At 40.5% G+C, this 26742-nt stretch overlaps 1 protein-coding gene and 1 long non-coding RNA gene across 16 annotated transcripts in view; one reads left to right on the top strand and one right to left on the bottom strand.

Annotated features, from left to right (window-relative positions):
* The window catches only part of LOC112822135 (uncharacterized), a 34342-nt gene extending 8543 nt beyond the window's left edge, over nt 1-25799 (top strand). For 2 of the 5 annotated variants that reach the window (XR_012379103.1, XR_012379106.1), the window contains 4 exons: nt 3951-4003; nt 4581-4664; nt 7125-7248; nt 17286-17505. This is a non-coding gene — a long non-coding RNA (uncharacterized lncRNA). Of the gene's footprint in view, nt 1-3950; nt 4004-4580; nt 4665-7124; nt 7249-12716; nt 12789-16769; nt 16881-17285; nt 17506-25709 lie in introns of those variants that run through there. The other 3 variants (XR_012379107.1, XR_012379104.1, XR_012379105.1) reach the window with 3 other exon arrangements.
* NRXN3 (neurexin 3) overlaps nt 1-26742 on the bottom strand; it is a 1564009-nt gene that overhangs the window by 836576 nt on the left and 700691 nt on the right. For all 11 annotated transcript variants that reach the window (XR_012379101.1, XM_073895668.1, XM_073895661.1 and 8 more), the window contains one exon: nt 5170-5289. Coding sequence is in view for 10 of the 11 variants with exons in the window: in XM_073895668.1 (XP_073751769.1) it covers nt 5170-5289 (120 nt within the window). In the remaining variant the exon portion in view is untranslated. The remainder of the gene's footprint in view (nt 1-5169; nt 5290-26742) is intronic.

The raw sequence follows: 26742 nt of genomic DNA, 5'->3' as shown, positions 1-26742 counted from the left end.
AGAGCATGCTATTGCACCTGGAGAAAATGTTAACAATTAAGTTTGAACCTTGTGCCAAACTAAGCAAATAAACATAAATAGATGATACAAAGATAGATAGATAGATAGATTGATCTGTGTATCACCTAATCAATATTAGTAACTGGGACTCTTTCCTCGTCTCCCCTGAATGCTGTCTATAAACTAAAACTCCCTTCCATTCAAGAGGCAAACATATACATACTTCACTGCAGCTGCTTTCAAATTTCGGGGGAAGAGGAGTAATTTGGGAGAAAGATGATTAAAAAAAAGAAAAGCAAGACTATTGAATGTTGTTAATGTGCCAGGCACTGTGCTAGGCACTTCAGAACCATCACCAAATGTCATTATCACAATCAGTAGGTATCATTATCTTGCTTTAGAGAGGAGGACACTTAGCTTAGAGAGGTTAAGCAATGTGATCTGAGTTCATACAGGTGCTAAGTGGTAGACCCTCTGATTGAACCCACATGTGTTCGCTTCCAAAGCCCACATTTTGGACATGACACAGCGGAGAAAAAGCTCGACTTACTCTTTACGTTATTGTGGATGGAATTTAAATGGTGCAATGTCCCCACTGAAGTTGCTGTGTTGGGTTCACATTCCGTCCCAGTGGCCAAGCACCATCACGTCACTCCATCTCAGTCACACGTAATATATCCAGCACCTTCCCTAGAACAGCCATGTTGCCTTGACTCCTATCCACACATTCACTTCATATTTCACTGATGGTCAACAGCAGTTTACACACTAGCCCTTAGAGTGATAAAGCCTGTGAAGAACATAAACCTATAGAAGATTTGTCCAAGTTCAAGCTGTAACTTCCTACCAGCCATATACTAGATGAACATATAGGCTCTGAGGCCACCCTGCCTGAGTTAGCTAGCTTTTCTGTGCCTTAGTTTCCTATCTGTGAAATAGGTAGGAAGTTTTCAGGATTACCTGTATCAATTCATAAAAACTACTTAGAACGGTGCCCAGTGCTTAAATTATTAGCTATTAATTATGCATCATTCTTTTTTATCCTTTCTCTGAAATGTGTTAATAATTTTCCGGTATTTTGATTGTCACTCTTTTACAAGAACACAATCTCTTTTTAGGTAGAAACCACTTCTCACCTCTTCTGTATGTCCTGCAGTGTTTAGCAGGGGTCCTCAGCACAGCAAGCACCCCTCATATCTGAGGAAGGAGGTTGTATTTGAGACATTTGCTTTGGAGTCAGAGTTGGTTCCTAGTCAACACTAAAAGCTTAGCAAAGAAGGAAAGCCTTAGAGGAGGCGACTTGACCTCCCTTGGCTCCCAGGCATGGGGAGGGAAGTTAAGAAAATGAAGGCTTATCAAGTCTCAGTAAAGAATGCATAGTTTGCCGACAACCCTTCAGCACCACCACTTCCATACCCTTTTCGCGACAATACCAAAATTTTTCAAAAGTGTGTGCTGTAAATTGTTATGATAATGATGATGATGATGATGATAATAATAAAAGTAGTTCTGGAGCCAAATAAACTTGGTGAACACTTCACATGTAATTATCAATGATTAGCAATGTGTATCAGCAAAGTAAAGATTCCCAGTAAGTCTGGCAATACAGAAATCTACTTCATTCTGCTTAACCTAACATTTCCAAATTCCATCTCATCGTGTTTTTTTATTAACGAGAGGAAAACATTTTCCTTGGAAAATGACTTTTTACAGCTTGTATGTGCTTTATAAGGTAAGGGACAGAAAAGAAAGTCAGCAATGAACCAGAGGAGTCAAAAGAGGGATGAATCTCTGTACTAGCAAGAAGCTCTGGGTGGAGTGGGTGGATCATGTAGCAGCAGATCCCAGTTCTGAGGAACACAACCCAAGTGAAGTATTCTTTTTTTTTTTTTTTTAAGATTTTATTTATTTATTTGACAGAGAGAGACACAGCGAGAGAGGGAACACAAGCAGGGGGAGTGGGAGAGGGAGAAGCAGGCTTCCTGCTGAGCAGGGAGCCCGATGTGGGGCTCAGTCCCAGGACCCTGAGACCATGACCTGAGCCAAAGGCAGACGCTTAACGACTGAGCCACCCAGGCGCCCCCAAGTGAAGTATTCTTTTAATTTATTCTTGATAATAGAAATCCAGCTCAATCAATGCATCATTATTTTTATTTTTTTATTTTTATTAACTTTTTTTTATTTTTTTTTATTTTTTTTATTAACTTATTTTTTATCTTTATTAACTGTCAACTGAACTTGATACCTTTCCAGGAATACACTGTATTACAATAAATGAAAACCACCTGGCTAAGGAATAGTTCTTTCCTTGCTATCGATTTCTTATGAGTGTGACCTATTCTTTGCATCATTTCTACAAACTAGCTGAAAATTTGACACTCTAGGGGACCTTAAACAGCATGAAAGGGATTACTAAATAAGCCAATAAGACACTACTTAATAACCTGAGGACTGTGTGGTATTTTAGTTTCATTGCCTGATTTTATGACTTCTGTGAGCTAAAATTAAAATTCCCAAACCCATTATCACTGTAAGAAGCAATCCAAGGTTGTAGCTCATAAGCAAAATAGCTCTTTTCTTCTCCCAGATTTCTTTATCCTTATGACTGCTCTTTTCCATCAGCAGTAAAGTAGGGGATAAGGGTTGAAAATGAAAGAGCTTCATTAATTTCAAATATCAAATTACTGAATGACTCGGGCCTTCAATGGTGTAGTCCTGCTTTTTAATTATTAGTGGTAAGAGAAAGCACCCTTTACAATTACCTTTATTCTAAAGTTTCTATAAAAGAATAATGACCAAGGGAGGCAATACACATTACTGTACCCTCAGTTCTGCAGTTCTTTATGACGACAGCTTTGAGGGCACGCAATTTCCTGGGAAAATAAAAAAGATTCGCGGTGCAGAGAGAGATCGGGGTGAGGTCGCCATCTAGTGGCTGCCATTCAAAACACGCATCACTGGGCTGCTGGGCTCAGCTCCAAGGAGCTAGCAAGGGATGTGGGAGATGTGCAGGCTCCTGTCTGCATTAACAGCACACAGGGATTTCTTGAATAATTAATTCAAGATGGCTGTGGGTTCTAAACCATACAACCATTTTTACATCTCTTTGCTCACGTTCATTAAGTAAAACTAAGTTACCCTTCAGACATGCAGAAGAGTAACCTTACCTCTCACTATGAAGGTATCTATGTACATACAACCGGAGGGTTTTGGATACTTATTATGGTTCTATTTGACTTCATTTTTGATGGGAGAGGGGTGAGTGTTGTGTCTTCACTAAAATGTACTCCTCACATCACCCTAATACATCCCCTTGTATTTTTCCCATATCGTAATACAAATCATTTTCTTATGATGGATTGTGAAGTCCAGCAAGTAGCCTGATTTGGTGACATCACACAGACATGGATTTGGAGCTTAATTACACAGCTCTTTCTAAGTGCCATGTCCTCTTATGTAAAACAAGAACACTTATCTTGCAAGGCAATGGGGAATTACAGATTTAAGGAGCTGATACATGTAAGACGGCTATCCCAGTATCTAATGCCTACTGGGCACTGGATATATGTCTCCTGCTCTTCCTCTATCTATAGACTCTTCTCATCCACAGACACACACACCCAACCACACACACACACACACACACACACACACACACACACACACACGCACACTCCTACCTACACACACATATACATGGCTCGCTATAATTCCAGACTCCAGAAGGATAGAAGTTTAGGCTCATGAATATAAAATTAAATAATAGGACCCCAAATTGCAGAACCTTTAAGCTGGAGAGGGCTCAGCAGTAATATGATTTCAGGTTTAAAAATGAGGAAATGAGGAAAAAAGGTTTATCATATCTGTCCCAATGGCAAAAAGTATTTTAGTTACAATGATTGTATTAAATCCCAGGGATCCTGACTCTAACTTGACTGTCTTATTCACAGAAGAATCTAGAGAGAGTTTACACCACTGACTTCACTGACAAAGACTAGACATGGTAAGTGACTTTTCCAACATCTGGCAGAGAATTCGAGTCAGGGCCCAGATCTCCTGACATCAACAGCGTTCTACGTAATACTCCATGCTGCCCCCAAGTTTTCTTCTCCCATATGGACAAAAGTTCTGCCTAACAGAAGTGCACTGCTCTGGAATGTTAAAGTATAGACTTATTTGGAGACAACATGGAAGGTGCCCTCTCTCTTCCACCTTAGCCCTCATTAAATTACCCATCAAATTGTGGCCAAAGAGCTACCTTCATAAGCCATTCCTGGTTTCTCCAACCCAAAATGATAATTTTCTCTTCTGACATGACAATGACAATCTTACCCACCCATGCTAGAATCTCATTACATACTTTTTGTCTTATTTTCAAATGCCTGGGTCCTATCTAATCCACTAGATTGGTTAATTATTTGAGGAAACAGATAATCTCTTGTGCTTCCTTCTTATTTTTTACATCCTTAGCACACTGCTGATATGTAACAGGCTCTCAAGAAATACCTATTGCTTATGTGAAGCTCTGAATGTTCCTTTACGTATAGATGTATTCGTTCATTCATCTGTTGCCCTTCTAGAATGTGAATTCCACCAAGCCAAGGACGGGCCTATTTGTTCACTTCCCTATTCTCAGTGCCTTCTAAAGCAGTACTCAGTACACGGTAGGTGCTCTATTTATAACAATTAAATAAATGATGAAATAAATGAATAATTATTCAGCCCCTTCTAAGTAGCCTGTAGTGATCTCAGTACTTACTTTTACCTGTAATGCTCTGAATTTCTGGTTTACCCATCTCCCTCCCCTAGAGAGTAAGTCATTTATTGAAGGAAGAAACTGGTCATTGGGAAGATGATTGATAAGTGATTTTTGAATAAATGAATAATAAAGGAGCTACAGAACTCTACATCTACTCTCCGGACACATATTCTATGCCTAAAGGGACCCATTAACATACAATGACAGTAATGGGTAAATTCTATAATACAGATCAATGAAAAGGGATTATGAAACTTCAGAGGAAGACCTTCTTAGCCTTACCTGAGCTTGTCAACGAGAACATGTCACATGAAAATAAACATGTTTCAGAAAACCTTTTGCTCGCTGAATGACCCAGAGGATGACGAGAGCAAAGAGAGACACATTTCCCTACGTAGAGCTGTACTCACCCTCAGCCACATCATCATCCACGGTTAACTTAAGGCTTTTTCCTCTCCGCACCACCCGGACGGTGTGCCATTCATTGTCATTGAGCTTCTGCCCCGCGTACAGGGTCTCAGGTCCTTTGCCTAAGGACGATGGTAAGGGCCAAAGTTAGAATCAATTCTGAAAGCAGCGATTATGGTATCAGAACTGTCAAAGCCACACTGGCGCACAGAACCCAGCAGCATTCAAGGAATCATATGCACACCCCACCACCAAAGCCCATCCCAGTTTCACTGCCCCAGCAGGATGTTCCACAATCGTCTCCAAATGCAAAAGTCTCAACTCATATGGACATTGGCAAAACAGTGAAAGAAATAAGTGCCCTCCCTTTGTCTACAGAGAGAAAGTTCTAAAATGCCAAGAGCAGTAATTATAAGAAACAGTAGTCAGCCATCATTTTGTTTCCCAAAGTCTTAGATTTCAGATGAATTTCTTGAAGATATAGGAAATTCATCATTTATTTTTAGTATCATTTGGTCACTTAGGCATAATACACCAGTCTGGCTTTTGGAGGGTATCCATCAATTGGATGAGAAAAGAGTTCTATAATATATACTCTTAACTTGATATTGCCATTAACCCACGGTCCTACCAGAATTCAGCAACCATAGAAATCACAACAGTAATCATCACAATAATAATGTTGAGGTCTAACCCCCATGATAAGTAATGCTCCTGAAGGGAATGTGAGGGGCCCCAGACTTATTGTTCATCATCCTCCAAAAAGATCTAGAGATCTAAAAAATGAAATAACGTAAAATGCCAAAATCGAACTCTTTTAGGTCAAAAGAATGTTCAGGAGAAAGTGCCACCAGATGAAGGAAGAAACCAAGTTGTCTCAAAAGATCCATGATCCAAATGCTCAAGAGGATGTTCAGGCATACCCTAAGAAAAATCAGGTTCAACGAGGAATTATAGTATTTAGGGGCAGAAGTGGCAAGATAAACACTGAGACATTAAAAGAATTTGGTTAGTAATGGGGAGAAAATGTCATGTTTTGCTCAGCACTGAAATGAGATGTAAATTTAAAAGACAAAGAAGATTGCATAGGACCAGAGAACTTAGACCAAGTTCCAAGTTCACTATGTGGATAGCTGAGCCCATGAAGAAAGACCCCGTGTGAGTCTTCCTGGATTTGTCAATAACTATGTAAAAGCCCTATCTCTGGAAACAACTTGGGGAAAAAAGATGAAATATGTAACTGGCCAACATATTCCTATGATATTATGCATCTGAAATATTTCAGAATACAATTGGATCCAACATATAAGAACACAGTAGGTACTTTAATGAGCACTTGCTGAACAACTGATGTCTACACAGGTATTTATTTCTTTGGAAACCATCAACTAAGGTCAATACACTTTTATCTAACTAATTTTGAAAGCTCTATTATATAGATTTCACTGGCCACTCCACCCCCTCTTCTGCCTCCAAGACTCCAAAACAGTATTATATACATTTAGGGAAGAAAATTTAAAAAACAGTATCACTTGGGTAAATATCTTTTAAGCTAGGTAATTTTAAACTGTACCCTTTAATTCTGAATTATTAGTATTGCTACTGAATGCTCTTTATAAAAGTAATGATGGGGCACCTGGGTGGCCCAGTCAGTTAAGCAGCCAACTCTTGATTTTTGGCTCAGGTCATAATGTCAGTGTCCTGGGTCCAGCCCTGAGCCCCATCAGGCTCTGCACTCAGCACACTCAGCAGGGACTCTGCTTCGGGATTTTTCTCTCTCCCTCTGCCCCTCCCCCAGCTCACTCTCTCTCTAAAATAAATAAATCCTTTTAAAAAAGAATAATGATAGCAGTTGAAGTTTGGGGAAATTATCTTCTTGAAAAATAAAGATTTTCAAAGTGAAAAGGTTTCTTTTAATTAAAATGTATACAACAGGTCACTTGTATTTTTTTTTCAGAATGTACCTCTATCCCAAGTACAATGCAAATTCACAAGAATCCTAAGAAATCAATGAAGAAACTTAAAGTGGACCAAATGTACCCCAAATTGGGTATGATGCCATGAGATCAATGAATCTGAAGGTAAAAAAAATTCTATGATAAACCATTTTATATTCAATTTTAGCTGTTCTTTGTGAGTATGCTTGTCTTACTATCATCTACAGCATATACATTATAACAGAATTTTTCCTACATCTCACCTCATTAGATAGCATTGTTCATTATCTCATTAAATTCCGGTCTAAGATTGATGTTAACACTCAACTTTACAACAGCAAACCGTGCAGGCATTGAGAGAAAATGGGCCACATCATGTGGGTGCTTCGAAGCAAGAACAGATGTTCTCAGAAGAAACAAATCTGCCTTTGTTTTTTTTTTCTGTGTGTTCCTATCCTCTTTATTCTACATGCAAATGCTTCAGTAAGAAAGGGGGAAGTAAGGAAAGATGTAGGAAATATTGGCTATACTGTCAGAAAGACAGGCTATTCAAACATCCAGAGGTAGCATCTGTTCTTTAGGCAGTGTTTGCACAGCACTTAATTTTTATGATCAGGGACAAAATAAGAGGGACAAATACTAACACCAACATGGTCACAGTTAGCGACATGGCCACATTGGTGTCATATTAGTCATCGGTGTAAAACAAGATTTGCAATCAGCCCAGTGTTTTTTAAAGGCTGCTGACATTTTGCAGGGACTTGGAATTTTCTTGTGTCAAATTCAAACAAAAATATTTAACTGTCCTTTTGACTCTAAAACTTCAGGATGTGATGGTCTATGACCAAACATGTGGGAAAAAGGACCTGAAAACCCTCATGCCCTTCTGCTTGGCTAGAGTTGCTGTCTCCAACCCCAATAATCCTCATGACTCTGCCAGGAGAAAAAAAAAAAAAATCCATACCCGTCTCATTAAAATGGTAGGGAAATGAATATTATCCAATATTCATTTTCAAGCAATAAATACAGAAATCCCAGTGAGCTTCCGAAAAAGTCTCAGCCTCCAAAAGTGGAGAGTCAATGGCATTTATCTTTAATCAAGCCAAAAGGTCAATGCATCCCTACCAGAGAGAAAGTGCTGTTTAAACTCAGCTGGAAATGTAGGCAAACAGAGGGCAAGAACAAATCTAATTTGTAGCCTAAGCGTAAAACAGGATTGATAAGTAATACAAGATGTAGATACAAGCTGAAAGTTAAAACATACAAACCATTTGGTTTTTAAAGAAGGAGGATTTAGTCTAGGGAAGACTTCCCTGGCAGATTCAAGCACAAAGCCAGGGAAGTAGCATCAGTAAAACAATGAATGTGAAGATAAGGATTAGACAAGGAGGAGAAACTTTTTTTTTTTTTTCCGTTGGAATTTAAAATGGAACTGATAGGAATTTAATTTTTAAAAAAAATTTTAAAAACCTCAAAGCCATTAATTTTCTTCCATTGTCCTTTTTCTTTTTTGTAGCTAGGAGAAATGTGATCTGTGATTAGGTACATACTGGATGTATGTATTAGAGGCTTGCTTCCTTTTATAGTTTAGTAAATACTGATCACACACACAAAAAGAAATCAACATTTGATTCCCTTTAGGCTGCTTAGATCATCACTGTTTGATCTAAATACAGAAAGCTAATAACTTATCTGACACCCTATAGTTGAATTTCCTAAGTAATGACCTCTGTAACCAGAGTAAAGAAGAATCACAGTTGAAGATTTCCAGGATGCAGAGGTCTGTAGAAGTGAGTATTCAATTGTATTCAAAAGAGACTTTAATGAATCTTTTGGGCAAAACCACCCAAATTCCCACTCTTGCCCTAGTCTCACTGCAAACTCATCTGGCATCATCTCTTAGTTAAGACTTGTCTCACCAAAGATGATCTAATTTTCTGATGGACATGGATAGAGAAGGAGGCATCACAGATGAAAAATACAAGATTTATTTTCTTGACCTATTCTATAGTAACCCTGTGGAAGGCCTAATTCTTTAAGAAGCCAGAACTAACAGTAAAATCAAAGTGAAAGGTTAGGAGAAAAGCATTCTTTGGGAGAGAAATCATTGCTGACTGCTTGGAGGAAGATGACGCTCAGATATTAGCAGACTGTTCCCTCTGGGGAGACAGGGAATGGGAGTATACGGGGAAAAATCTGTATTTGGGTATCTCTAAAGGCACACACCTTCACAAGGTGGACTTTGGCTCTTGATGATTTTGAACCTACTTAGTTGTTTTCTTTTTATTTTTTGTTGTTGCTTTTTGGTAGACTCTTCATAGAATATGAATTTGTTATTCCCCCCAGGAGCAACATAACCAGCACAACTATAAGACACCCCAATACGCATTAGTTTATCAATAAGTTTCTAAAACCTGCCCAAACCAACTAAACCAGACGGTTTTGCTCATACACAGGGAGTAGGAATTCCTTCCACCTGCCACAAAGTATTATCTCCAAAAGTGGGTGGATAAGACTGGAAACTTACTTTGCTTGGGGTCAGGGGACAGGGTTTAAGGGCACACTGTCTATACCATAATCACTTTGCTTTACTGGAACATCTTTCTATTTGTGCGGAGAGAGAAAGAAACAACAACTTGATTTCCCATGGAACTGTGTTTCACATGAATCAAAATTTCTACAATGCATAAAAAAATATGAAATTCACTCCCTTAGAAAGGTATAGCAAAAGGTATGTGATTGTACAACTAAACGGCATGATAAATAAATACTCGAAATGACTGTGTTAGGTTTAATGAACACCAAAAATATTTAAAAAGAGAAAACTTACCTTCATTTCCACCAGCACCCTAGGTTAGGCCAGCTGAGCTATGACAAAGCCTAGCTCAGCTAGGCTGAGAGAACAGATTAGGCAATTAAAAGCAGGGGTGAGTAGGGCAGTGGGACTATAGACTAAGGAGGGTGACAGAGAAATAGAAAAGAAGCATCTTGTTTTTTATCCAAAGCAGTTTCAGGTTCTGGTTGTTTTCTTCAGGTTGACAACCCAATGGAGAATAAGAGGTGTTTTGTTTTTATAAACTCATTTTTTTAAAGATTTATTTATTTATTTATTTATTTATTTATTTGACAGAGACACGTAGAGAGAGGGAACACAAGCAGGGGGAGTGGGAGAGGGAGAAGCAGGTTTCCCACTGAGCAGGAAGACCGATGGGGGTTCGATCCCAGGACCCTGGGATCATGACCTGAGCTGAAGGCAGATGCTTAACCGACTGAGCCACCGAGGCGCCCCTAAACTCATTTTTCAAAAGCATTCATTTTCTTTGAAAAAAAAATTTAAATCGTTTACTTATAGAGGCAATTTAGTGAAATACCTCAAATAGGTCCTTCCATTCTCACTGGAGTCCTCGAATCTCAGACAGGGCTGTCATTTCCAACAACAGAAGTGAACATAGGAAGTTTTCTGGAAGTCTTCTGTTAAGAAGTCTCCCAGCGAGGTGTGTGAGAAAGATGAACGACCCAGTTACTCAAGCTGAGTACATGTATCCTCCCGGAGACCCTGCTTCTCATTAAAACCCACTAAAAACACCATCAATAATTACTGGGTTTGAAATGGCCCATCGAGCCTGCCACATACAAAATACTCATCTATGGGCTGCCATCCCTTTTCCTTGGGCTCATCCTCCACTCTGCTAATAGAGCACTGTTGCTAACCTCTGGCAGCGTATCACAGAGCAAATGTTAACTGAGCAACAACATGGGATCAGGCACCATGCTGGGGTGGAGGATGGGAAGGAAATGAGACAGACAAGGTCCCCCTGCCTTTACAAAGCTTACAGCCTGGTTGGGAGAGGGGAAGGAGGAAGGACAATACCCAAATGGAAGACCATGAGATCATTTCAGATGGGGTTGAGTTCTATGAAGAAAATGAAACAGGGTGATATGACGAAAAGTAATTTGGGTGGAGAGTGGGAATGGAGGGTGGGCTACTTTATAGTGAATCTCAGCAGGGCCTGTCTGCGGGGACTTCTCCACTCTTGCCCTGAGTATGTGGTTGGATGGACAGCTCCTAAGTGAGGTGGTCAGAGCAGGCTTTTCTGCAGAGGTGCACTGAAAAGGAGCCAGACGTGCAGATATCTGAGTGATGGGAAGAGCAAGAGCAGAAGCCCAGAATACACTTGGCATGTTAGAGGACCGATGATAACAAAAAACCCCATTATGGCTGGAGCTGGTGCCCGAGGGAGAGAGTGTGGTGGGAGAGAAGGTGGAGGAGTAAGCAGAGGCCAGATCCTAAGAGGACCGAAAGGACATGGTACAGAACCTGAATGCTCTTCTAAATGCATCTGGGAGCCACTGGGAGGTTTCAGGCAAGGGGATCCTATGATTTAACTTAAGTTTTAAAAATCATTCTGGTTGCTATGAGTGCACTGGATCCAAAAAGGCCAATAATGGAAACAAGGAGATCTCAGGGAAGCTGCTAAAGGAAGGAAATGATGGTGACTTGGTCTCGGAAGGTAGCAGGAGAAATGGAGGTGGCGAGATTGGGGTGCATGTTAGAGGTGAGGTCAACAAGACTTGAGATTGGTTTGGAAGGTAGACTAGGGGCAGGAGAGGAATCCACAGTGACTCCTAGATTCAGTCTGAGAACGCAAGTGGTCAAAGCACCCTTGACTGAGAAGGCAGAGATTCTGGAAAATTTAAGACGTGCCTGATCCTACCAGCCAACAGAGCTTGCTTCTGTCCCCTGCACCTTTCCTACCCAGCTTCAATCACACTCAGCACCAACTCCTGGCAGCCTTCTACTGCTCAGAAGTGTGGCTCAAAGTTCACTGATTGCAAGATTTTCTTAGCACGGTGTTAATCTGCACCTTGGGCAACCACTGCCTACTGATGACACAGGATTACTAGGCTCTTGCTGTCTTTCTTACCCTCCCCTCTCCTTCCTGCTTTCCTCCCTCCCTCCCTCCCTCCCTCCCTTCCTCCCTCCCTCCTTCCTTCCATCCTCCCTCCCTTCCTCTCACCCTTTCTTTCTTTATTCTTGCATGCTTTCAATTATGTGTGCTGGCCCCTGCTTGGGACTGGAACAAGATGTGTGCCTAACGTGACAAAGCAAACCCTGGCAGCCCATTCAGTTGGATCTCTAAATTGTGATCACAGTGTAAAATGAACCCTCTCATCTCAGCTAGGAGAATAGCATGTCAATTTTGAAATGGAATGAATCCAGGGCAGATATCTCTCCAAAGGAACAAATGACGCCACAAAAGATGAGAAAGAATCCTGCCCCCAATTTACTGCCCAAATCTCTACCTTAAGTCATAAATTTACAGCATTGCTTAGGAGTGGTGAGCTGAGGACAGGCTCAAGATTTCTTGTGATAATCTCTCTCTATGAAGCCACTTTTCAAAAGATGAGGGCAATTTGCTCAGGGATAGGCAGAAAGATGTTTTTGTAGATATTGATTCTACTCTTATTTAAAAAAATAAAAACTTTCTAAAATATACTAATACTTTCCCTACCATTACCATGATATAATTAATACAAATCAAGCTGCTCTTGATGATTTAAAACATTATTGTGCCTTAGGGTCTTTCTGACTATGTGATCTTATTGTTTAGCACTAAAGACACAGATTTTGAAGATGATGGCAACTGAGTTAAAGAGATCTGAACCAAGATATGCACTAGAACCCACCCCCCTAATATCCTCCTAATCAATGTCTATTTAAGCCTGTTTCCTTCTGAATCGACTCCTTGGTAATAAAAAGCAGAATAAAAAAATGTCCAATTATGAGTTGAAAGGTATAATTAATCCTAATTATTAATATCTTGCTGTAAATAGGAATTAAGGAAGGCATAATATATACATCTTCCATTACTCCTCTTTCGTAGACATTCACAACTTTCCTACCTCCACCCATCCTTTCCTGGCCCCCAACCCTCCCAGTTGGGAGTGTGTGCCGCTCCAGTAACTCAGCTGCATCTGTCCTCTGTAAATCATCGCTCTATCCCTGCTATTACAGATATACATATACATTTGTTTAGATCCACTGCCTCCATGCCTGTGCCCTTTGAGGGAGAACATGCTACCTTTATAATCCCCAGGAACTCGGCAGAGTACCTTACACCAAGAAGATGCTCAGCACACCAGGAAAAAAAACTAGTAGAATAAACAGAATTAAACTGACTACATATCAAACTAGTAAGCAGGTTGAGGGAGGGAGAAGAAATGCAAGAGGAGCAGGAGAGAGTTGCAGACTGTATTTTAGCAATAGAATAAACTGGACCAATTTGGGAAGATATTCAGTACAGTAATAAATACATATAACTGAATTAATGAAATCGGATGAAAAAATAAATGACAGTGAATTTATTGAGGGTGGAGGAAGGAAAAGAAAAGGGAGTAGAAGAGGTTGACACGTTGCATTTTGGCAGCTGAATGAATTAGGCACTAATTCCTAATTCATCTTGGAGCTAGAAGACACCATATATAAATAAATAAACATATAAATAAAGACACTACTTTCATTTTAAATATATTTTCCCCCCCCAGAAAATAAATAGTTTTCTGAGAAGCTGATATGAGGATGAAAGCAACATTGATAAAAAGGTACCAGTTACTCTGCATACATGATCTTACTTAGTTTCCCAGTATGAAGCTGATATGGTTTCCCTCAGCTATGCAAAGAAAGAGGTAGCACAAAGGGCCACAACCTGCCAAGGTCATGCATCTACAGAACACAGCCCCCAGTCTGTCTGCAAAATGTCTCCACTGCGCTTTGTTCTCGCAGCTTCATTACAGGTATGCCCCTGGGCTGATCTCGTCTAGAGATGTGAGGAGGAACATGGTGAGGGCAGGGAAAGGACATGGGAGAAGCAGGAGAGTACAGTGAAATAATAAACAGAAAAATCTAATTTTGGGGATCAGTGAAAAGTAGGACCTGATTTCACCTTTTTTTTAAAATTTATTTCTAAGACAAGGGTCAAGCCCGAACCTAGTAATAGAGCCAAAAGAAGGTGAAAGTTTATATATGAGATGAAAGTGGAGGGTAAACAGATCATGTCTATGTGCCCCTGCAGCAGACACTTTGGGCCCTGCATCATGTCCCCTGCGCCAAGCTCAGATTTCAGCCATGGCAACAGTAGACCGTTGTTGGCCCACACAGAGCCCAACACTCCCCATCTCAAGCAGGGCCAACTCAAGTGAGGGGTGCCTTCATTGCCTGCATGCAAGAGCAACCAAGTAGTGGAAGGAAGGTGATGGGGCTATCAAAAAATGGGAGGGACAAAGCTAATAGATTAATTCCCCCAAATCTGCCATCAGAGTGGACAATTCTTGGAGGCATTCATTACAACACCCTCCCTCTCCCCCACATCCATTTGACTCACAGTAGAGGACTTAACAATGGATACTCCCATTGGTGTTTCTTCCTCCACTGCTCATCCTCTCTGCTCCTTCACTCCCACTTTTGGGGATCCTGCCCAAATAAACCACCTGACCCGAGTCCTTGTCTCAGGCTCTACTCTCAAGGGAAGTCAGACTAAGGTGACACACAGCGCTTGATCATTTCCTCCTTAGTAACTCAAACATTACAACAATCTTGTGAAGTAGGGACTATCAATGCTTATGATAAAATCCAGAAAGGTTAAGTGACTTTCCCAAGGGCACAGGCTATTAAATCATGAAACTGAATCAAGAATCCAGGCTTCACAGACGGAACTCCACAGATAGAGCTCTCCCCATTAACCTCTAGCTGCCTAAAGTCTATGAAGTGCAAAAAGAACAGAAAACAGTGGTCTCCTACCACCATTAAGGAGGGGCTATGGTTGCAAATTACCAAATACTGACCAAACTCTTGAGGTTTTGAGGAAGTGCATAGGTCCCTGAGGGAAATCACCAGGCTCTCCACCATGAGGATCCATAAGGCCCATGGAGGGTTTTTGAGAAGGTGAGATCACCATCACTCTTAATTAGTTTAGGTTTATTCAAGACAGAAAGTAAGAGATATGGTCTCCATACCCAGAGTCCCTTCAGGCTCTATGTTGCTAAATCATCACCAGATCTCATATGGGGAACTTTATTTTAGATAGAAAGATACAGTCACTAGTTTTTTTAAAAGTTTCCCGAGACAAAGAGCTCTGTGAAATGGCATTTCTGTATCAACCCCCATGTGTGCAGCACCTCCTTTCCACAATAGAAAGTACTAAATCTGAGGTAAGAATGGAAAAGGAGTGATATTTCTAGCCTATCTCCTAGGGATGATAATTACAAGGTCTTTCGGCTTATGAGACTGATGGCATTAGCTGGTCACCCACTGTGAACAGACGCAGTTGCCACACAGGATGGCCCTGTCACCTGGGTGCACCCTTTTATCCTCTTAACATCTGCTTTGTGCAACTGGGGGATCCAGGAAGCTAGATTAGCAGAACAATCACTCTATTCTGGCCCTAGTTCACTAAGATGATGATCCTTCTCCCTCTTAAAATAATATGTATGAAGGTTTGAAAATATGAGAAATTATAGCTCTCCATCTCACTAGAAATATCATCTTTTTATGGTACCCACTAAAATAAAACTTGCAAGACAAGCACATAGAGGAAAAAATTAAAACCAGAGCGTTAATAAAAATAGATCAAGGATATTTTAATTCAAATGTATTTGTCTCTCTTGAAGTAAGACTTAAAGGCAACTGGTTCCTCAACAAGCGTGGCCTTGGGCAAGGCATGCAAGTGGCTACCTTGGCAAATGTGACTGATTTCCATGTGCTGTCTTTACAACTTTGTGCAACGGTTTGGATACAGCAGGGAAGTGAACTTCAGACTGCTGACTGTTCTATCCATGCACCCTGAAGTCCTGATTAAGCTGAGGGCATCAAGCAGAAGGAACTGTTCCTATTAAACAGGGTGAAATCACCACCCCTCTTCCAGGTTGTATAAAGGAAGATGAGTTTAACTGAAAAGTCCTGTACCTACTACAAATGCATTGTGGAAATTTCTGAGGGTGCAAAGATGAAAAAGACACAAGGAGCTCACAGTCTGCTGGAAGTGTTGCACAAATAAAAACTAATTGGGTGGCAGAAAGGGGTACAGAAATATGCGCTGGATACCCTGCTAATGGGGTACCTGGTCTATCTGGAAGTCTGAGTCATTAATTAATCTTTTGCTTACCATTTTCATGCAGGACTACATAGATCCTATGAGGCAGGGACCAATACCTTCATTTCTGTGCCCTTCACAACTCCAAATACCCCTGTCCTTGGTATGCAAAGTGAATTCTCAAAGTTGAAGAGCAAACGAATATGTTTCTTATTCTTTTCTACTTGCATTAGACTTTGCTAATAACAGCAAATATGCATATTTTACTTAACAGCCAGCAGCCACTGGACACCATTTTGAGTGCTTTACCTATATTAATTAATTTTATACTCACATCAATCCCATAATGTTGTCATGATTATAGTACATGTTGACAAAATACGCTGTCCCTTCCTATCAGCCTTTTCCTAATAGGTCCATTCTTCCTGGAGAATTAGATTTCCTGTCCCATTATGTCAGGCACTTTGTGTGACTTGCTTCATTGCCAAAGAAATATGAGCAGAAGTGGTATGGGCCACTTGGGAGGTTTAAGAGCCATTACATGGCTCTGCCACCTCTCTCTTCTCTTTGCTACAGATCTAAGAGGCGACAGATGAGGGCTGTTTCTTCAGCCAGGGTCCAGAAAAGAAGAAAGCATGAAGCAGAGCTTCAGCAGAACCATGATGAACATTAATATGAGTGAAAAGGAAAGCTCTGTTCTTTAAAATCACTAAGATTGCAGGGAGGCATTTGTTACTGAGCAGGCTGACAGATACATAGGTCCTGTTAATATCCATACTTTACCCTTCAGAAAATGGAGGCAGAAAAAGGTTCAATTTTTCAAGGTCACATAATAAGTAATTTCTGGGACTTGAATCTGGACAGTCTGGTTCCATCTGGGCCTTAACTACTACACTATACAGGCTCTATTGGATAAGGGATGAACCAAAGTTGGCTAGGAAATACAAAGATAAAACCTCACAGTGAAATACTCTACACATGTGCAACACACACACACACACACACACACACACACACTATATATATATATATATATATATCTATTAAGCCAATGAATTAGCTAAATGCAATGACCATGCCTTTAATTTCCAGGTGGACAGAAGACAAAAGCAAAGAAGAAAAAGAAGGCAAAATAAAATGGGAGAAGAAAGAAACATATAGAGAAAATGACAGGGGGAAAAACAGATTTAAAAAATCTCAGTATCTGTCAAATTGCTCAAGGCAAATCTCTCTCTTAGCAAAATAAAACTCAAGATTTCTATCTTTAAAATGCTGCCAGAACATAGAACAAATAAAAGTGTTTAGAAGCATGTATTTTGAACATTATCTGGGTTTTTCCACTTTAATAAAATGAACTCTTCTGTTTGTGAATGAGATAGAGTGGTAAGTGGCACATCTCACCCAGGGAGATGCCACTCATATGCATCCAACAGTCCTGTCATTTTAACTTTCAGATGTTTCAGAGCTGCTAAGGAGTAATTGAGGCCCATGGTTCCCACATTTTAAACCTGATAAAAAAGCATCTGTGGATAACGCTAAGAATTCTGATTCCAGAACTCCAGACTTTGTGTCTTTGGCCAACTTTTCCTTCTTTCCTCAATGTTGTTTTGTATTTTGATTTTTTCCAGGTTATGCCCTATGCTTCTCTAATCTTTCCAAACCTCTCTCCTCCAGTATCTCTCTTCAGGTCATCCCCCTCCAGTTCCTCAACCATGAAGCTGGCAGTCATCCTGGACTCTCCCTTCTCTTTCACTTCCTGCATCCAAACCACAGCTGGGGCAGGCAGTCCAGTCCCCTAGGTGAGGCCTGGATCTGGAGACAGCAGGCCTTGGGGTCCTCATCCTATATCACAGAGTAAAAACCCCTGAGACTCAGAGGGTTTGAAGCAATGCAAATGAGGGCATTTAAGGTGAAAGTGACAGAAACCAGATCCAAACCCTTATGGCTGTGACCCCAAAGCAATGTTTTACCCATACACCTCAACTTTTCCATGAGCCAAATATTTGTATTAGTTAGCACATCAGCACTTGAGATGAATACCAGTAGCTAATAAAATAATATTGTTTATAGATCATTTAGAGTTAGTTATGATTTTTAAATAGTATACCCTTATCAATAATTGTTTTGCAAAGAAGTGGTTTTAAAGACATTCTCTCAAGATATTCATTTTTGTTTCTTTTTATGCATTACTGGGAATTTTTTTCCCATTCTGATCTATTTGGCAGATTTTTAGGTACCAACCCCACTTGGAAAAAAGTTATTTCAAATGCATAATTCAGTAAGCTTATTATTTATTCTTTCCAAGCCTTTCATGTCTGGTATATGCGCAGGTCTGAATCACTCCTCATGGCCCACTTGGATGGTGACAGAGGCTCAGTGAGAAGACAGGGAGCGTTCAGAGTCAGAGACAGGGCTGCTGAAAATCACAGGAAAGCCTGGGAAAACCAGCAACAAGACTGTTGGAGGCTGGTGCTAAGCTAGCTGAGGAGGGAGGAGGAAATGGTGTCCTGAATTAGGAGGGACTGGGGAGAGCTTATGTAGTGGTTCCATGCTTAAAGGATGGAACTTTGTGGCCCTTGTCAACGTGGGGTGGGACTCAAGAGGACTCTGCCTCCAGAGCTGTATACACTATATGGCTCCTCACTGTACTGTCTACTCAGATAACCTTCTACCTCCAACCCAACATCAGTCCACTGTGGCTAGAAGACAACCGCATAGTTCCCTCCATTCTCTGACCCAGAAACAAGCTCTTTCAGAGAGCCTAAGACTCTAAATGAGGCTTCCCTTCCATACCCTTTCTTCTAATGGTGGATCTTCTAGAAAGCACAGCACTAAGAGAGCATCCTTGTCCATTTCAGAGGGTAACTGGATGGTTCCAGAGCTGGCACAGGGGTGCTGGGGCAAAGGGCTGCAGAAGACTACAAGGGACGATGGGGCATTAAATAACTGCTCTGCTTTATGTTAGGGCTTCATATTTAATTCTCACAATCCTGAGACGTTAGCATTGTAATCCCATTTTACAGATAATAAAAGTAAGAAACAGGGATGTTACATTATCTTGGCCAAGAGCAAATAGCTAGTAAGCAGAACCAAAGCCAGGACTATCTGAGGGTCAAGTGTCCATTCTTATACTAAATTGCCTTCTACATGGACGAGGAATGTGAGTTGTGGATAAAAGCAGACCTCTGCTGCTTCTGTAGGAGCAGGAGTGGAGATTTGGGGACAGCAATGAGGTAGAGGAACCAGAGATGCTTCTTTGAATGGATATTCAGGCTGGGTAAGAATGGGGATGTACAGTATGTAAGGCAGCAAGAAAATCCTACGGCATGCCATCGATAAGGATGAGTAAAGTTAAATCCCTGTGGGCCTTGGGTCGTGCTACTGGGGGAGGGGACACTTTTACATTGGGGTGTTTGTGCAGTGAGCTTACACTGACTGTGACCTGCCTGTAATATCTGTGGGAACTCAAGTTCCCCCCACTGGATTCCAGGTGGGTCACTCTCATCTCAATAAACTTTGTTTCCCATTGACTTTGAGATGTGCCCAGAGAGTGTGTCTATATTTTTCAGGTTCTAGTCCAAGGCTTAGACGAGGTAGTTACTTGACATGCATTTAATTAATGTATATAAATGCAGCTTATGGATCCTGAAATCCAAATGGTGAATCAACCAACATGCTCTAACATGGAAATGAGGAGAAAATGCAGTTATGTGCTTATTATATCTAATTATCCTGTTTGAAGCTACATATGCTTCTACTGATTCATAATCCTAGCTACCATTCATACAGTTTTGTGATTTAATCCAGCTCCTGTGGGATCAGTGGAAACACAAGTTCTAACATACAGCTTGGCACACGGCAGGTGCCCAACCGATTAGTTATATTTGTTATTACTCATTTACAAAAACATATTTAAGTGATTTTTAAAAATCAAGTAATAGGAAGAAATGGCATTTTAAAAAAAAGTTCAAAGGAAGAAATGAGGGGGAAGAAAGTCCCATAGGAACTACATTTTTAAATGACAAGTATAAAAATCCTCTTTAAGAACAAATAGCCACCTAATGGTTGCACAACGTTTGTTATTAAATATTCATTACCTCAATAACCCATCAAATACTGCTCATTTGTAACATGGTAGGGTTTGGCTAGTGGCTAGGGATAAAAGGAGAAATATATTAAGGTCCCTAGATCAAAGTTAGAGTCTACTAGAGGAGACAGTCACGTAGAAAATTAAATACAATGTTTTAAGTGCTCTAACACTTGGGTGAACCCTTTATACTATACCTTAGGGACACAATGAAAGGGAGAAGGTGTGTGTGAGAGGGTATGGGTGCATGTGCGCCCATGCACAAGCATACGCATGTGCCTTTTGGTCTGGGTTTGGGGTCAGAAATATAGTGGCATTCAAGTAAGACTGCCTAGAGAAAGCAAAGCTTATGCTTCCTAAAGTATGAGCAGGAACTAGTGCTTCAGGTAGATCAGAGATGGAAGAATATTCTGTACCATGTGCAGAGTTGAGAGAGACTGGCAAGTTCAGGGAATGGTGAGCAGTTCCATATGGTAGGCAAGTATAGAGCATTTTTATAAGAGGTAGGAAATGAGGCCAAAGAGGTAGCCAGGAGCAGATTTTTAAGGACCTCTGTTGCAATAACATGCAAAATAAAATAACACTTTATATTTTATCTTCTAGACCAAAAAGAGCTCTTGAATATCTTAAATGGGCTGCGATACACATTTGCTCTATTATTTAGATTACTCAATTTCGCTATAGATAACAAAACAAATGGGGTTAATAAAACTCATGGAAGTGTTAAATATAGAGAGCAAATGGGTAACTTCTGAGACCTGTTAGAGAGAAAATAATCAGAGCATAGGTATTTTATTATTTTTTATTTTTATTTATTTATTTGAGAGAGAGAACAAGCAGGGGGAGAGGGGCAGAGGGAGAAGGAAAAGCAGACTCCCCACTGAGCAGGGAGCCCAATTTGGGCCTCGATCCCAGGACTCTGGTGTCATGACATGAGACAAAGGCAGACGCCTAACTGACTGAGCCATCCAGGCGCCACCAGAGCCTAAGTATTTTAAACAAAGATAAAAAGGATGGAACAAAGAAGGTCCTTGCCCATAGAATATGATTGGATATACCTAATAAACCTTAAGTATTTATGAATCTCAGACCATGTCTGATTGACAGCTGTCAACCCTAACTTGGTTAACTCATTAGTGACACTCATTATGGATCTATTCTGGCTTGAGACACACAGGTAAAGCAGATTGACCAGATGGTCATCAAGCTAACTGGTGAGCTATAGCTGTGGCCAGATCCACTTGCCCTTGTGTTTCTCTAGTAGGGCAAGTGTGTGATGGCCCAGAGGCCTCCCAGCTGCTTAGGACCTCTCAACTGTAGCCCATAGTCCTTGTAGCCACCCCATCAGCAGGAAAAGCTGATACCGCAGAGAGAGAACACAGATATATAAACATCGTGTAACAAGGATTCAGATAGAGTAGTTTTTCCACCCCACTTGCACACTATCAGTCATCTGCCTGATCTCTTTCCCCTTGCTTCTTGTTGTGTGCATTAATTTAATGGCCCACATAATTATACGTCTTAATTTAGTCTATGACCCTTTCTGTTCCATGACCTCTAGAGCAGCATGCCTGAGTGTACTTGGAATGTCAAGGTGATTTCCCACAGGCCACAGGGAGTGATATGATCAGATTATTGTTTTAGAAAAATCACTCTTGTCCTTCAAGTGTAAAGCCTAGAAGGCTAGGGAGTGAGGCTGAAGGCACAGAGACCAATTCCTGACTGTCTTTCCCAAAGAAATGCAACTCATATTTCACAAAGGGTCAGACAGGAACTAGAAGCTTCAGGAACACACAGGTGAAAAAAAAGTGTCCTGAAGAACTGAATTCTTTACTGTTAAAATAAACTCAACCCTTAAAACTCCATAAAGTCCATGCAAAAATCACACAGAGGGAAAAAAAAAAATCCTGATGCATCCTAAAGGCTGAGATGTCTTCACCTCCACCTAGATTATCCAGCCTTCCTGGTACACTGATGGTGTCACTAGAGCTTGTGGAGATAAGAGCCCACCACAATTATAACACAGTTCCATAATCTCTCACTCGGGCCCACAGGATGCCCCAAAGAAATGAAAACCAGCACAGTAAAATGCCAGGTGAAGGAAACAGCTGAATGATAATTCAAATGCCTCACAATAAGGAGGGAGTCAGTGGGGCATGAGGAGGAATGCTGGATTTCGAGCTAGCCAGACTTGGCTTTAAATTCCTGTTCCACTACATACTAGCTGTGTGACCTTGGACAAATACCTAAGTATCTCTTAGCCTCAGTCTCTCCTAATTGTAAACTGATAAGAACCAACGCTTTCATCAAGGGGCTATGGTGAGAGATAAACAATAAAACAAGGGGAATGTGTCCAGCTCAGGCTCCCTTTCCATGTTTAATTCCATGTAGACTGATAAATGAATACTTAACAATTCATAAAATGGCTATTCCAATAGCCTACCTTGATGTTAACAATAATTGCTTAACGAAATATAACTACGGTATTCTTATTTCTTTAATCTCCAATTTATACCAATTTTAAACCATATTCCTTTAAGCATTCTAATACAGCTAGGATATTATTAAGGAAACTTCCCTAGAGATAAGCAAGCATAGCATTGGGTCATTTGGGTTTTTAAGCACTTGGGCTTTGGAGTAATTCCAGCAAATTCTCCTCTCAAGGGAGCACTGTTCGACCAAGGGCTTTGGGATGTCTTAAGAGGCTTACAGATTCCTGTAACAGTGAACTCAGCTCTAAGGCCACTGTGTGAAGCCAGTGTCATTTACAAGGACCTAAGAGATGGAGAATTTCTCAGTGGTATCTTCTATCCTAAAGTCTGTTATATTCTCATAAAGCACCTTTCTAATTTTTTTCTTGCATTTTTTTTTTAATTACAGTTTTTCAACCTAATTCAAAACATCCTATTATTGGGTCACCTGGGTGGCACAGTCGGTTAAGTGTTCAACTCTTGGTTTCAGCTCAGGTCATGATTTCAGGATCATGATCTCAGGATCATGAAATTGAGCCAGACGCTGGGCTCCATGCTCAGCATGGAGTCTGCTTGAGACTCCCTCCCTCTCCTTCAGCCCCTCCCCACCTCCACACACACGCTCTCTCTCTCTAATTCTCTCTCTAAAATAAATAAATCTTTTTAAAAATCCTATTACTGTTAACTTTTCAAAAGGAGAAGATGAATTTGGGAGGCTGAATTCTATGATGTACAATTCAGAAGGGTAATTTACCCAAACAAGGAAACTAAGCAGCCCTATTTCTCTGTGATCATAAAGGAATATTTTACCAGAGAAGCCCCTGCAGTTTTAAAGAGGGATGTGATGCTTAGGAAAGAAACATGTATTACAGCTGGGGTGTCACCTACAGCAAGTGAAGGACAGGTACCATTAACATACAACCTGAGTATAGGTACCTGCAAACTATTTGTGGGATGAGTCTGAGAAAATAAGAGAGCTCCAGAAATTTAGAAGGTGACTTCTAATCAAGTCCAGTCTGCCTTGGTCTTTGATGAGGTTTCAAAAGCACAAAAAGCTAAGAGATGTGGCCAAATTCTTAGAGCTAGTCATAGTGGGAGCCCAGGACTCTGGGAAACCACTCCAGAGACCTCTCTATCAAGACGCAAGTTACTCTTCAGGCCTACTGAGGCTGAGACTATGGAACCCCTGAGGCTGAATGTCATGCACAATGTTTTCTTTTAAATTGGGGCATAACGGACATATAATAAACCACACATATTTAAGGTGAATGATTTGATAGGTTTTGACATATGAATAGGCCCATGAGATCATCAACACAATCAAGATAAGGACCATATCCATGACCCCCAGAAGCTTCTCCATACGCCACTTTGCCATCCCTTCCTCACGTCCCTCCGAAGCAATCAATGATCTGCATTGTCCCTAGAGATTAGTTTGCATTTTCTAGATTTATATAAATGGAACCCTATCACATATACTCTTTTTTGCCTGGCATCTTTTATTGTGAGCATAGTACATTCCTATGTTCCAATGAAAATTTATTTATGAAAAGAGATGGTGGGGAATATTTGGCATGCAGGTTATAGTTTACAGACTACTGGTCTAGTTCTAGAGCCCATGTGCTTAATTTGTATGCTGTAATGCATTTGGCAAAACCCAGCTGCTCCAAGCAAAATATGTTTAACTGCTGGAAGTTAACAACAACAATAATAACGTGGGAAGGCAGTTTGTGTTTTTGTGTTTTGGGGAACAGACAGAATGTGAGTTGTGAAGTAAGAGCTAAGGTAGGAAAGATAATAGATTGTGTATAATGTGAAGGAACTGCACATTATTCTGTAAACAATGGAGAACCTTTGGAGAGTTGACTTAAAAAAAGAATAGTTTGGGGTGGATTCGATGAAGAACATAACAGACTACAGAATCTAGGAAAGAGGTAAATAATTCTGCATTTAAAATACTCTATAACAGAGAGAAGCAAATGAAAGGTACGTTTAGAAGAGATAGCTAGGTGACCAGCTGGATGACAGAGATAGGGGATGGAGGGGGGCAAAACTGAGGATTAATTCCAGACTTCTAGCCTACTTCACTTGGTCTTGCCACTTATTTTAGATGAAACAAAGCAAAGAGTAGAGCTGGGTTTGGAAGAAAGACTGATGAGTTCTATCATGAACATTTTAAGTTTAAGATGTTCAAGGGATATACATGTGGGAATGACTAGTAGGTAATCGGAAATATGGGCCAGGTATTACAGAGCCAGATGGAGCAGATTAGGACTGTATATATTCACATACATGTACCCCCCGCCCTCTGAGTAAAGAAAAATTGGGTTTTCATTAATTGCTCTCACCTACAAAGTGCCATAATCCCCAGAGACATCATGAGTTGTGCTTAATGATGTCATGGAAACCATGGTTAGTGATCTTCAAATTCTAACTACAACTGAGTGCCAAAAACTGATAAAGCACTGTTGTCTCAAAACAATAACTGAACCTTTCCCATGTTCCTGCGAGCCAACTGCTTAGGCACAGAGAAGTGCATGGAAGTGGGTCAATATTCAAATCTATTGGCTCTCTCTTCTTAAGCAGCACTCTTAGATCTCCACCATCAGAAAGACCTGCTGTGTGTTGAGGGGCCCAGAGCAAAGGCATCCAAAGAAAAAAAAGTTGGAGGTCCTTTGGTTTATGAATCAGCCAGTGGGCTTGGTCTCTAGAAACAACACTCTGGATGGGCCAATGGGAGACCTTAAAATGCTTTAGAGCATCATGTGTGCAAGCCCATTCTCTGGGTTCTCTTCATACATGTTCCCATCCTGGCCAAGCGTAGGCATCTGCTTGAGCTAGAAACAGCCTGCAGAGTAATGATAAATTTAGGAAAGTCTCAATTCCAGAACCAGCACTTGAGTGTTTTGTTTTGTTTTGTTTCTTGTTCTCTGGTGCCCTCCTGTGTTCTCTTTTCAGATAACACTTGATTTACAAGACCCAACTGAAGTTAAGTAAGCTCAAGTCACAGTGCCTCTTCTTTTGAGACAAGAAAATGACCAATTGCCTTATACCACAGACTTCAATATGTTTCAACAAATATGCTTCCAAATCAACAGTATTTTAAAACAGTTGAAGACAGCCCCTAATGTTTAGCACACTGCTGGCCATAAAGTAGATGCTCAGAAAATGTTTGTCAAATGACTAAAGGTCCATTAGCCAAAGTTAAACAAGGAAGCCTGTTGAGTCTTTTTGGCATCTTCTATTACAGCAAATTTATAGGGAATTGCCAAAGTGCTTCATTAGCATGGGTTATATTTATACCTGCTTTATAAACTATAACAACTTTAAAGGAAGAGTCGACTATTTATTCTTTTGGGCATCCCTTCATTCAAATATTTATTGACCTTCAACTATAAGCCACATCCTGTTTTAAGTGCCAAGAAGTCAAAAAGGAAGACACCATTGATGGAGACAGAAAAGTAACCCCACCACTTCAGAACAAAGGTAAACCTGCTATGATACACATATGCACTGAGCATCACTGGATCACAAGGGAGAAACCAACAACTGAAATCATGAATAATTTACATCCCAAATTGCAAACAGTGGCACTGCGTGCAGGTTCTCTTTCCTGCCCCACATCTAGATTTTGAGTCAGATTTTGAGTTGGTATCACATTTTACAAGTCAGCAACCCCAAGGATTTTGACTTGCACACACATAAGTGCAGGATTTCTAACCGCACTGAACTCCTCCTGATATTGGTTTCTACCTCATTTAAGAAAATATAAGGCTGGAAGGAATATGTCAAAAAAAATACTCTTCCATTCTCCTAACTACTAGAAAGATACTGCTCAAGGTTAAGAATTAATAGCATATGCTCTATGCTTGCCTCCTTCGGTCTCACCTAAGTTGCCAAGTACAAACACCACTACTTCCCAGCCACAATTCACAAGCATGTTCTCTCCTTTTTCCTACTTCAAGACCCTTGTCCACCTCCCAGCTGCCTT

This window comes from Callorhinus ursinus, unplaced genomic scaffold (genome assembly GCF_003265705.2).
Source record: "Callorhinus ursinus isolate GAN/ISIS: 27379988/994484 unplaced genomic scaffold, GSC_fseal_2.0 scaffold8, whole genome shotgun sequence".
Classification (NCBI taxonomy): domain Eukaryota; kingdom Metazoa; phylum Chordata; class Mammalia; order Carnivora; family Otariidae; genus Callorhinus; species Callorhinus ursinus.
The sequence above is the reverse complement of the archived record's forward strand: the minus strand, read 5'-3'. Positions and strand labels throughout refer to the sequence as shown.